Raw genomic sequence first — 10,813 nt, 5'->3', positions numbered from 1 at the left:
TAAACCTTTCTGATCGCTCTAATACCTGCCTATCCACGTCCCTGGAGTTAAACAAAAAAAGCCTGCAGATGCTGGGGTTGAACATGCTGAAGAAGCTCAGCATGAAATGCAGCATCTACAGAAAGTAAAGTCTGACACCAATGTTTCAAGCCTGCATGAGCACTGCCTAAAACTGTGGCCATCCACAAATTGGAGGAACCACACCTATTCTCTATGGGCACACTCCAGCTAGATGGTATTAACACTGATTTCTCCAATTTCTGTTAACTCACCCCCCCCCCGTGTCTTCTTTTCTCTCTGCCTCCTTTCCTCTAGCTCCCCACACCTTTCTCTTCCCTCTCCTATCAGAGAGCTACCCATTCCCCATCACTTTGCAGCTTTTATTTCTCTTCTACCCTCCCACCTGTTAGCCTGTACTCCTCTCCCTGCCCCTTCCTCCGTATCCTCCACCTTTTTATTCGGGCACCTGCCTGTTCTTTTGCTTTTACCTGCCGAAGGGCCCAGACCCAAATCATTGGTAACACCTTTCCTCTTTTGGATGCATCGTAACCTGCTGAGTTTCTCCAGCATGTTTGTGTGTTCCACTGACTGTTTTGGGAATTAGAGTGCCCAGGAATGCAGCAGGTAGCAAACATGGATAGGCTCAGACTTCCTATCTATTGGAGACATCTCTATAAGGTACTGCCTGGTCACAACCTCTCCTCACTGCTTCCTTCAAGTATAGAAGTCTGAAAACCAAAAAGCTGTTTCCAACAGCTATTAGGCTCTTGAACCTTTCCTTGTTCCACTGATCAGGGACTACTCCAACACCACATGACTGCAAGTCACTTCTTTTTGCACAAGGATTACTGTGACTTGTGTACCTATCATTTCTTTTAATTTAATTTAATTAATTTATGGAACATTACAGCACAATAACAGGCCCTTCAGCCCATGATGTTATGCTGACCTATGTAACCCTCACTCCCTCTCACACTCATGGCCCTTTGGCGGCGCACTCACTCAGGGCGAACCGGCCCCACCTGTAATGCCATGTGGCAGGGCAGCCCTGGGAAGATGGTGCCGTCGAGGGTTTCTTCCTCAGTCAAACTTCCCACGTGGCACGCGACCCATGCTGCCCTTAAAGGGGCACGGACCAGATTTAAATAAAACAGTCATTAACGACCCTCAAGGTGGTGGTTGTGCTTACACTGCTCACACCACCACAGTCCTTTATTTTTTTGCGTCCATTGCCTATGTCTTTTGAATGACCCTATTGTACCAGCTCTGCCACAACTGCCAGCAATGCATTCCAGGCATCCACCAGTTTTTCAAAAAAACCCAGCTCTGACATCTCCCCTAAATCTTCCCTCCTCCAGAGGTAAGAGTAAATGCAAGCAGGCTTTTTATTTTCTCTCCACTGGGGTCAAAAACTAGAGGAAGTGGGTTAAGGGTGAAAGGGAAAAGGTTTACAGGAAATATTAGCTGCCAGCTGAATTGGTAAATGCAGGCTCATTTTTGCCATTTAAGAAAAATTTGGATGGGAGGGGCATGGAGAGATATGTACTGGGTGCAGGTCAATGGGACAGACCAGAGGCCATTTTCTGGGCTGTAGTTAAATTTTTTAAATGTAGACATACAGCACAGTATCAGGCTCTTTCATCCCATGAGCCTGTGCCACCCAATTGACCTACATCCCCGGTACATTTTGAAGGGTGTGAGGAAACTGGAGCTGCTCCTCTCCCCTTCCCCCCCCCCCCCATCCCCCATCCCCAGGGAAAACCCACACAGACCAAGAGAGAATGTACAAAACTCCTTACACAAAATGCGGGATTTGAACCCTGATCACTAACCGCTACACTAACCATGCCACTCTTAGATCTGTTCTGAATGAATCTATTGCCATTTAACGTGTGCAGTGGCACACAAGAAAATGAAGGAGATTCCTGGTGTGAAGCCAGAATTTTTCCTCCATAAATTCTGTTGAATGGTCACTTCTACTAATGATTCATTCGCTGAATCTGCCACTGTTAGAATAATATTAACAGAACACCACAGCACAGGCCCTATGGCCCATGAGGTTGTACTGATCAATATAAACCTACTCAACAATCTAACGTCCCCTACCTCACACCCATAACCCTATATTTATGCTTGTCTGAGTCTTTTCAAATGTTGATATTGTACCAGCCTCCATCACCACCTCGGCAATGAATTCCAGGCACCCACCAATCTCTCTGCATGGGGGAAAAAAAAAACTCCCTTTAATTTTCCAAACTTCACTTTAAATGCCTCTGGTATTTGCTACTGTCGTCCTGGGAAAAAGGTTCTGGATGTCTAATCTTGAAGACCTCTATTAAGTCACCCTTCTTTGCTTCAAAGGGAAAAGCCCCTACCTTTGTTAACCTTGCCTCATAAGACACATTCTCAAATTCTTGTATATCTCTGCACCCTCTCCAGAGCTTCCTGTAATGAGGTGACCAGAATTGAACACAACACTCCCATGTGTGGTCTAACCAGACTTTTAAAGAGCTGCAACATTACGTCATGGCTCTTCAACTCAATCCCCTGATTATTGAAAGCCAATATGCCACATGCATGTAAACCTTGAGAGATCTATAGATTTAGACCCCAAGATCCCTCTGTTTATCCACGCTGTTAAGAATTCTGCCGTTAACCATGTACTCCACCTTCGTTTGACTTTCCAAAATGCATCACTTCGTACGAATGAAGTCAAATAGGTTTATCCTTTGTGTTGTTTCACTTATTACGTGCTGGATCTGTTAGCTTTGATGTGTTTGAGGCACGGAGAGACAGTTTGAAGGACAGGGGAACAGGGTGTGGGAGAACAGGGAAAGAGCATCTTGCTGGTCAGATGGTAGGCTGAATGGCCTTCTATTCAGGAAGATTTAGATTGTTCTGTGTGGGAATGGTTATATTGTTGAGCTGGTTTATACAGGTCAGCACAACATCATAGGCCAAAGAACCTGAACTGCATTAGTCTTTCTATCTTACCCATCTCTGACTCCCCCACTCATCTGCTTCTCCCGATGCCCACCCACCCTGGAGGTTGGTGGGTGGGGTGCCTGGGTACATAGAGCAGCATTTCCCCCCACCCCTTCTGCTGTCACTTTGCTGAGCTTCGTCAACCAACCCTCCCCTCCCCATTTTCTGTTCCTTTTCCAGGACAGGACGAGAAGGGGGACATCCCGACCCCATCGGACAAGCTCCTGCAGCCTAGGCACAACCTGTCAGACAAGGTTGTGTCTGCCTCCACAGGTATGCAACTCCCGCCTCCATCCCAGACCCTAACTCGTGCCCTTGCCTCACAAGCAGCCTGGGAAAAAATAGTCCCTCTTTCTTCACCCCCCCCCCCCCCCCCCCCCACCTTTCATCCAATGCCCACTGTTGGCTCAGCTTTCCTATTATCACCCACAAATCTGTCCCAGGACAGTCTCCTCAACTCAGACACTGGCCCGACAATGTGCCCTTCTGCATTAGGTCCATACCCCTCCAATCCTCCTATCCTGCATGGGGTTAGCCGAGCTCTTCTTAAAGGAAGTCTCAATGTACCCACCCACTGCCAATTCCATGGCTGTATACCCCTACTCCTATCCTCACCAAGTACCCATCCAAATGTCTCCAAAATGTCCTCCCCATCCACCATTCACTTCCTCTGGCAGCTTGTCTTGCGCATCACCATGCTCTGTGTGAAGAAGGTGTCCTTTTCAAATCTCTCCTCTCTTACCTTAAATCTACATACTCTCTAGCTTTAGCCTCCCAACCCTGGGGAGAGAAAGAGGGATGGTGACCATCCACCTTAATCCATGCCCCTCTTAATTTTATAAACCTCCGGAATCCTTGCACCCCACCCCTAACCATCCTACATTCCAGGAAGAAAGATCCCAGCGTATTCAGCCTCTCCAGTCCTGGGAACATCCCATGGAATCATTTTAGACAGGCATTTAGGAAGGGCAAGCCAGAGAACTAGAGCCTAGTGAGCTTGTCATCTGTGGTGGGTTAGTTTCTGGAGGGGATTCTGCGAGGCACAGTCTAGCTGCATTTAGAAAGGCGAGGACTGATTGAGGATTGTCAGCATGTCTGTGTGTGGGACAAAGTGCCTCACAAACTTGATTTTCTTTTACCCAAGAGTTGACCAAGAACTTCGATGGGGATGGGACTTTATCTTTATCTACCTGGACTTTAGCAAGGCCTTTGACAACACAAGTAGGTTGGTCCGAATCACCAAGGATCCAGGGGAAGCTGGTCAAATGGCTCCCGAATTAGCTAAATGGTAGGAGACAGTGGGAGGGCTCTTCCTCAGATTCTAGGCCAGTGATGTTCCACAGGGGTCATTGCTGGGTTGGCACAGTAATTTGTGGATAAGCCCAACATTCGTTCTGCTGTGGGAGTTTCCCTGAGGTTACAACAGGATCTCTATCAGCAGATGCAATGAACACAGGAGCAGCAGATGGAGATTAACTCCAATAAGTGTGAGAGGTGGTTAAACCTGGGCAGTACTGGCACAGGTATTGATGTAGAACAGAAATATCAGGGTACCAGGACTGACAAAGTGAATGCTGGAGAGCGTGATAGAACAGGGATTACTGGATACAGAAGACACAGATATATGGTGTGAAGGTGGTGCTTGACCAAACTTGCCTTCATCAGTAAGGGCAAAGAGTTCAGGAGCAGGGATGCCACATTATAATGTACAAGGCGTAGGTGAGACCACACTTGGAGTATCACAGGCAGTTCTGGTCAGCTAGCTGTAGGAAGGATGTTATTGAGCTTGAGGGTGATGGCTGAAAAGATTTCCCAGGATGTTCCCGGGACTGGAAGGGCTCAAGTTATAAGGAGAGGCTGGATAAGATGGGACTGATCTCCCTAGAATGCAGGAGGCTGAGGGGAGACATCTCCAGGCTTATAAACCCACAAGGGTTGTGGATAGAGTGGTCGGTCATTATCTCGCCCCCAGGGTCAGGGAATTGAAAACCAGCGAGAATAGGTTTAAGGAGAGAGGGTAGAGGTTTAAAGAGGGCCCGGGGGGCAGCTTCCTCACACCACAGGGTGGTGGTGGGTGTGTGGAACAAATTGTCAGAGGAAGGAGTCAAGGCAAGGTCACTGACACCATTAAATAGTCATTGGGTCAGGCAAGGGGTTAGGGAAGGTTCAGAGGGTGATGTCTCCAGGATGGGTAAGGTTTAGAGGGAGACGTGGAGGGGGAAGGTTTAGAGGGAAACGTGGAGGGGGAAGGTTTAGAGGGAGATGGGGGTTGGGGAAGGTTCGGAGGGAGACAGGGAGGGAAAAGGGTTCAGGGAGGGTTTGGAGGGAGTCAACTCCGGAGAGGGGGAAAGTTCCGTGGGAAGGGTCCAGAAAGGTTCGGAGGGAGAGATGGTTGAAGCTTCATGAAGAGAGGGGGAAAGAGGGTTGGGAAAGGTTCGGAGGAAGACTGGCGGAACGTAGGAAAATTGGATGAGCGCAGGTTGATGACTGGGCAGCCAAGCGGCCAGTTTGCAAACTCTACCGCATTCTGTCCGACCGGCCAGCGGTGGGTGGGATGTGTGACCGTGGGGAGCACACAGTGCACCTTCCTTCCCAAACGCGTTAACCCCATCACCCCCACCCACCTCCTCTCCCTAGGGCACCAGCGATGGACGAAGCTGAGGCTCCCCCACCTGAGGAGACCAGGGAGGAGCCAGACCCTCCGCCACCGCCGCCGCCAGGAGTCCCAGACATGGAAGAGGAGCTGGACCCTGCTTCTCCTCCATCACTGCCAGGAGTCCCAGACGTGGCAGAGGAACCGCACCCCCCTCCTCCTCCTCCTCCATTGCCGTCGGGAACCCCAGACGTGGTAAGGGAGCCAGACCCTCATTCTCCTCCATTGGCGCCAGGAATCTCAGACGTGGCAGGGGAGCCAGACACTCCTTCTCTTCTGTCGCTGCCTGGAGTCCCAGACATGGCAAAGGAGCCGGACCCCCCTCCTCCTCCATTGCCACCAGGAATCCCAGACGTGGCAGGGGAGCCAGACCCTCCTTCTCCTCCGTCACTGCCAGTAGTCCCAGATGTGGCAGCGGAGCTGGACCCCCCTCCTCCATTACCACCAGGAGTCCCAGACATGGCGAAGGAACCAGGCCCCCCTCCTTCTCCATCGCTGCCGTCAGGAATCCCAGACGCGACTACTGATAGGGATGCAGGTGAATCGAGTGCCGAGGCGCCAGCGAGCAGCACGGGTGGGGTGGCAGCAGGGGCCAAGCCGTTCTCCTGCCCCGGCTGTGGCCTGGGATTCCGCCGCTCCTCCAACCTAGCCCGCCACCGCTGCCGGCCTCCCGGTGACCGGCCGTACAAGTGCGCCGACTGCTGCCGCGCCTTCAACTACCCATCCGAGTTGGCCATCCACCGGCGGAGTCACACCCGCGAGCGGCCCTTCGTCTGCTCCGTCTGCGGCAAGGGCTTCATCTACTCCTCCAACCTCCTGACCCACCAGCGCGGCCACACCGGTGAGCGGCCTTTTGCCTGCCCACTGTGTGGCAAGGCTTTTGCCCGCTCCTCCAGCCTTGCCTCTCACCAGCGGGTGCACTCTGATGAGAGGCCTTACCCCTGCGCCGATTGTGGCCGGCCTTTCAAGAGCGCCAAGGAGCTGAAGATTCACAGGCGCTTGCATGCCGGCGAGCGGCCTTTCCCGTGTGCCGAGTGCGGCAAAGGCTTCACCCAGCTTTCAGTCCTGCTCGACCACCGGCGCACCCACACCGGCGAGCGGCCCTTTGCTTGCCCGCTCTGCGGCAAGGCCTTTGCCCGCTCCTCCAGCCTGGCGGCCCATGGCGGGGTACACTCTGACGAGAGGCCCTATCCCTGTGGCGTGTGTGGCAAGCGCTTCAAGAGCTCCCGGGAGCTTAAGACGCATGGGCAGGTGCACTCGGAAGAACGCCCATTCCCCTGCGAGATATGCGGTGAACACTTCCGACAGGCCCGCAATCTGCTCGCTCACCGGCGCACCCACACCGGCGAAAGGCCCTACGCATGCCCACTGTGCGGCAAAGCCTTCGCCCGCTCTTCCAGCCTGCTGGCTCACCAGCGGGTGCACTCCGAGGAAAGGCCCTTCCCTTGCCCAGTTTGCCCCAAGCGATTCAAGAGTGCCCGGGAACTGGCCACTCACCGACGGGTCCACACTGGAGAGCGGCCCTACGCTTGCCCGCTCTGTCCTCGCCGCTTTGCCCAGCCTTCCATCCTCCAGACTCACCGGCGCACCCACACAGGCGAGCGGCCCTATGCCTGCGCCGCCTGCCCCCGCCGCTTCATCTGTTCATCCAGCCTCCTGAACCACCGGCGTACCCACACCCGTGAGCGGCCCTTCCCTTGCGGCGTGTGCGGCAAGGCATTCCGGCAGGCCGCCAACCTGCAGAGTCACCGCCGACTCCACCTGTGAGCGAGCAGAGTAGGCCCCCCACCCCCCAGTCTTAACAATGGATCTCCAGGGGAGAGGGGACACTGACCTCCCTCCTCCCTGCTGCTTTCAGGGTCATGTCCTGGGCTTCGGGAGGAGCGAGGGAGGAAGAGGAGCGGGGTAGGATGGACTTTCTCCATTCCCTGCCTCCCTGCTGATATCGAGTCCCTGATCATACTGGTCAGGGAGGAGGAACGGGGGTCTAAGTCCTTGACCACTCCAAGCACCCCCTCCCGCCAAGGGGAGGGATGGGGTAGGGATAGCGGATGGGGGAGGTGTGAGTGGAGAGGGGTCACCACAACTTGCTGCCTCCTCAGCATCCCTGTAGATCCTGGGCCTTAACAAGGAAGGGGTCCCTCCTGGGGGCGGTGGGGAGACCAAGGGAGGGGGGAGTAGCGGGAAGGGTTGCAGGAAAAGGGGACAAGGGAATTGTTCAGCATTGTGACAAAAGTCCCCTTCCCCACTGAGGGGATCGGGTTCTGCAGATGAAGTGGGGGAGGGAGGGGTTTAGTTGGCACGATCTTTCATGTCTCCCATATCTCTGCTGCTTTAGGGGCCCCTTCCTGTAGAACCCTGGTTTTCAGAATGGGCAAGGCTCAGGGAAAGGAGGGGAGGGGCAGAGTGAGTGCCTCTGAGATCCCAGCTTTGGCGGTGGGGGTTGATATTCCATCAAGGGAATAAGGGGGATGGGGAGTGTTTGTGCAAGGGGGAAGGGAGGAAATGTTGCGTCTGGGACATGGGTGAGGGGTGGGTAAACAGGCAGAGGGAGATCCCACTGTGAAGACAGGACAGTTTCCATTTGATTGCAGGGAGGAGGTGTCATCAAGACTGTCTTCTTCCCCAGCACTTGGCCCTTTGCACCCCCTGGATCTCAGCCTCGGCCCTCTCTGCCTCCCCGACCTCGGGAGAAAGAAGGCTGTGTGGAAGGAGGATGCGAATAGGGGATATCGAGGGGAGGGGAAGAGACAACGCCCTGCGACGTTCCACCCCTTCCCATGCCGAAGGGCGGGTGAAGAGAAATGGTCTGCTGGAAGGGGCAGGTGGGGTGGGAAAAGAGGGGAGATCTTTTGGGAGGGTTAATTCTCAACTTGGGAGAGATGCTTGGAACGGCGCCTTTCTCAAGGGGCTGTGTGGGGAAGGGTGGAAGTGAGAGGGAGGGTTTACAAGTGTCGGAATTACCATGACCTGACTGAGATAGGAGACACTACAGGAACCTAGTTGCCTAATTCAGGGCAGGACATGTCGGCCACCAGTCCCATCCCAGAAGGAGACGCAGCAATGTTTTTTCCCCCCACATCACTGTTTCCCGAATTGTTCACTCCTCTTCGGATCTGATGTACAATTCCCAGCGAGCAGTGTGGGGCAGGCGGGTTCGAACCGATGTGCTCTAAAGAGTGTGTGGCAGACGTTCGTAGCCTGTCCTACAAGGGAGCAGCCGACTTTCCCCTCTGGCCGATCACACGGTGGTCATGGGAGACCTGCCAAGGGAGATTTGATGCATATATGGCAGGTTCGGGGGGGGGGGGGGGGGGTGGGGGAAGCCAAGCCTGAGAGCTTCGCAGTGAGATTCAGTGGATGAAACAGCGACCTCGGCTGCAGAGAGAGTGGAGATGGCCAAGATCCCGGAGAGCATGACTAACAGAGAGTTGAGACATCAGGCAAAAGGACATCTTGACACGGTCTAAATCCTGGGATTTGCTTCTGCTCCTGGGTGAACTCGTTGATGAGAGACCAGCAATGTGGTGAAGGGCCATTACAGAGAAAGTACTACCAGCGTCGAATGGGCCAGTTTTTTAAAAAATCAACATGCAAGAGCTTCCCTAGGACATTTGTCAGTGGACGAATAGCCAAATTTAATATCTATGGTTGGGACCACGCCTACTGTCTGAAAACCAAACTATTTTAACCAACCCTCCCCCAACCCCCTGTTAATCCAATTGTCTGTGATGTAAAGAAAACAAAAGGATTCTCAGATTTTTCTTCAATTGACTATTAAATTGATCCAATGTAGTCTTAACTCTGTGGTCAGCAGTGTTCTCTTTTTTCAGTTTCTGTGCTTTAATTATGGTTTGTCTTTCCAAAGGAAAGTGGATGGGTTTTACATAAATAAGGAGTGGTGAGGGGACTAGTGGAATTACAGAGAGCAGAGGGGCTTACAGAGTTGGGGAGGGGTGTGGGGACCAGAGGGAGTTACAGAAGCGGAGAGTAGTGTGGGGCCCAGAGGGAATTACAGTGAAAATGAGGGGGTGTGGGGGCCAGAGGTGTTTCAGAGATGGGGAGAAGTGTGGGGACCGGAGGAGGTTGCAGTGAGAAGGGGTTTGGGGACCAGAGGGAGTTACACATGTGGAGAGTGATGTGGGGACCAGAGGGAGTTACAAAAGTGGAGAGTGGTGTGGGGACTGGAGGGAGTAACAGTGAAAATAAGGGGTGTGGGGACCGGAGGGGGTTACAGAAGTGGAGAGTGATGTGGGGACCAGAGGGAGTAACAGTGAAAATAAGGGGTGTGGAGACCGGAGGGGGTTACAGAAGTGGAGAGTGGTGTGGGGACCAGAGGGAGTAACAGTGAAAATAGGGGGCGTGGGGACCAGAGGGGGTTACAGAAGTGGAGAGTGGTGTGGGGACCGGAGGGAGTAACAGTGAAAACAAGGGGTGTGGGGCCCGGAGGGGGTTACAGAAGTGGAGAGTGGTGTGGGGACCGGAGGGAGTAACAGTGAAAACAAGGGGTGTGGGGCCCGGAGGGGGTTACAGTGAAAACAAGGGGTGTGGGGCCCGGAGGGGGTTACAGTGAGAGAAGGTGTGTGGGGCCCGGAGGGTTTCGGAGATTTGTATCATGTTTGTGCTATTGTACTTCTGAATTTCTACATTTGATCATTATTGTAATTTTTATAACTCGTTCTGTAGTTACATATAATTGTATTGTTTGTTTTTTTTATTATTGAATAAATATCAATAAAAATATTTTAAAAAGAAATGAAATGGGGAGGAATTTGGGGATCGGAGGGTGTTGCAGAGATGTGAAGGGGTGTGGGGACCAGAGAGTCTTTCATTGAGGAGGGTGTGGGGATCAGAGGGTGTCCCAGATATCAGATGTGGTATGGGATAACAGGAGTGTTATAAGATAGGAAGGGTGTGGGGACCAGATAGGGTTACAGAGATAAGGAAGAATGAGGGGACCAGAGAGAATTGCAGAAATGGAAGCTGTTGGGGGAGTTGACAAAAGTCGAAGAGTTGGAGTCTGGGGGGATTTCTGGAGATAGGGATGGATTGTGGCACTTACTGAGAAGGAAGGATGCAAGAATTGGAGGAAATGAAAATTGTTCATGACGTAGGGCGACCCCGTAATCCTTCATGCCCCAGAAGTTTCATCTCCAATCTGCTGCACTTCCACAT

The 10,813-nt window shown here is 52.7% G+C and overlaps 1 protein-coding gene across 1 annotated transcript; it reads left to right on the top strand.

Annotated features, from left to right (window-relative positions):
• The first annotated feature begins 320 nt into the window (after window positions 1-320).
• Window positions 321-9,440, top strand: LOC138764680 (zinc finger protein 497-like). The gene is made up of 3 exons (XM_069940899.1): window positions 321-678; window positions 3,166-3,258; window positions 5,623-9,440. Exon 3 carries the CDS (start codon window positions 5,633-5,635, stop codon window positions 7,403-7,405), a length of 1,773 nt encoding a protein of 590 aa, XP_069797000.1. The 5' UTR covers window positions 321-678; window positions 3,166-3,258; window positions 5,623-5,632; the 3' UTR covers window positions 7,406-9,440.
• The last annotated feature ends 1,373 nt before the right edge of the window (window positions 9,441-10,813 follow it).

Source organism: Narcine bancroftii, chromosome 5, assembly GCF_036971445.1.
Source record: "Narcine bancroftii isolate sNarBan1 chromosome 5, sNarBan1.hap1, whole genome shotgun sequence".
Taxonomy (NCBI): Eukaryota; Metazoa; Chordata; class Chondrichthyes; order Torpediniformes; family Narcinidae; genus Narcine; species Narcine bancroftii.
The sequence above is the reverse complement of the archived record's forward strand: the minus strand, read 5'-3'. Positions and strand labels throughout refer to the sequence as shown.

Coding starts and splice junctions, on each gene's coding strand:
- LOC138764680 (XM_069940899.1), top strand. CDS start 5,633: ATGGACGAAGCTGAGGCTCCCCCACCTGAGGAGACCAGGGAGGAGCCA.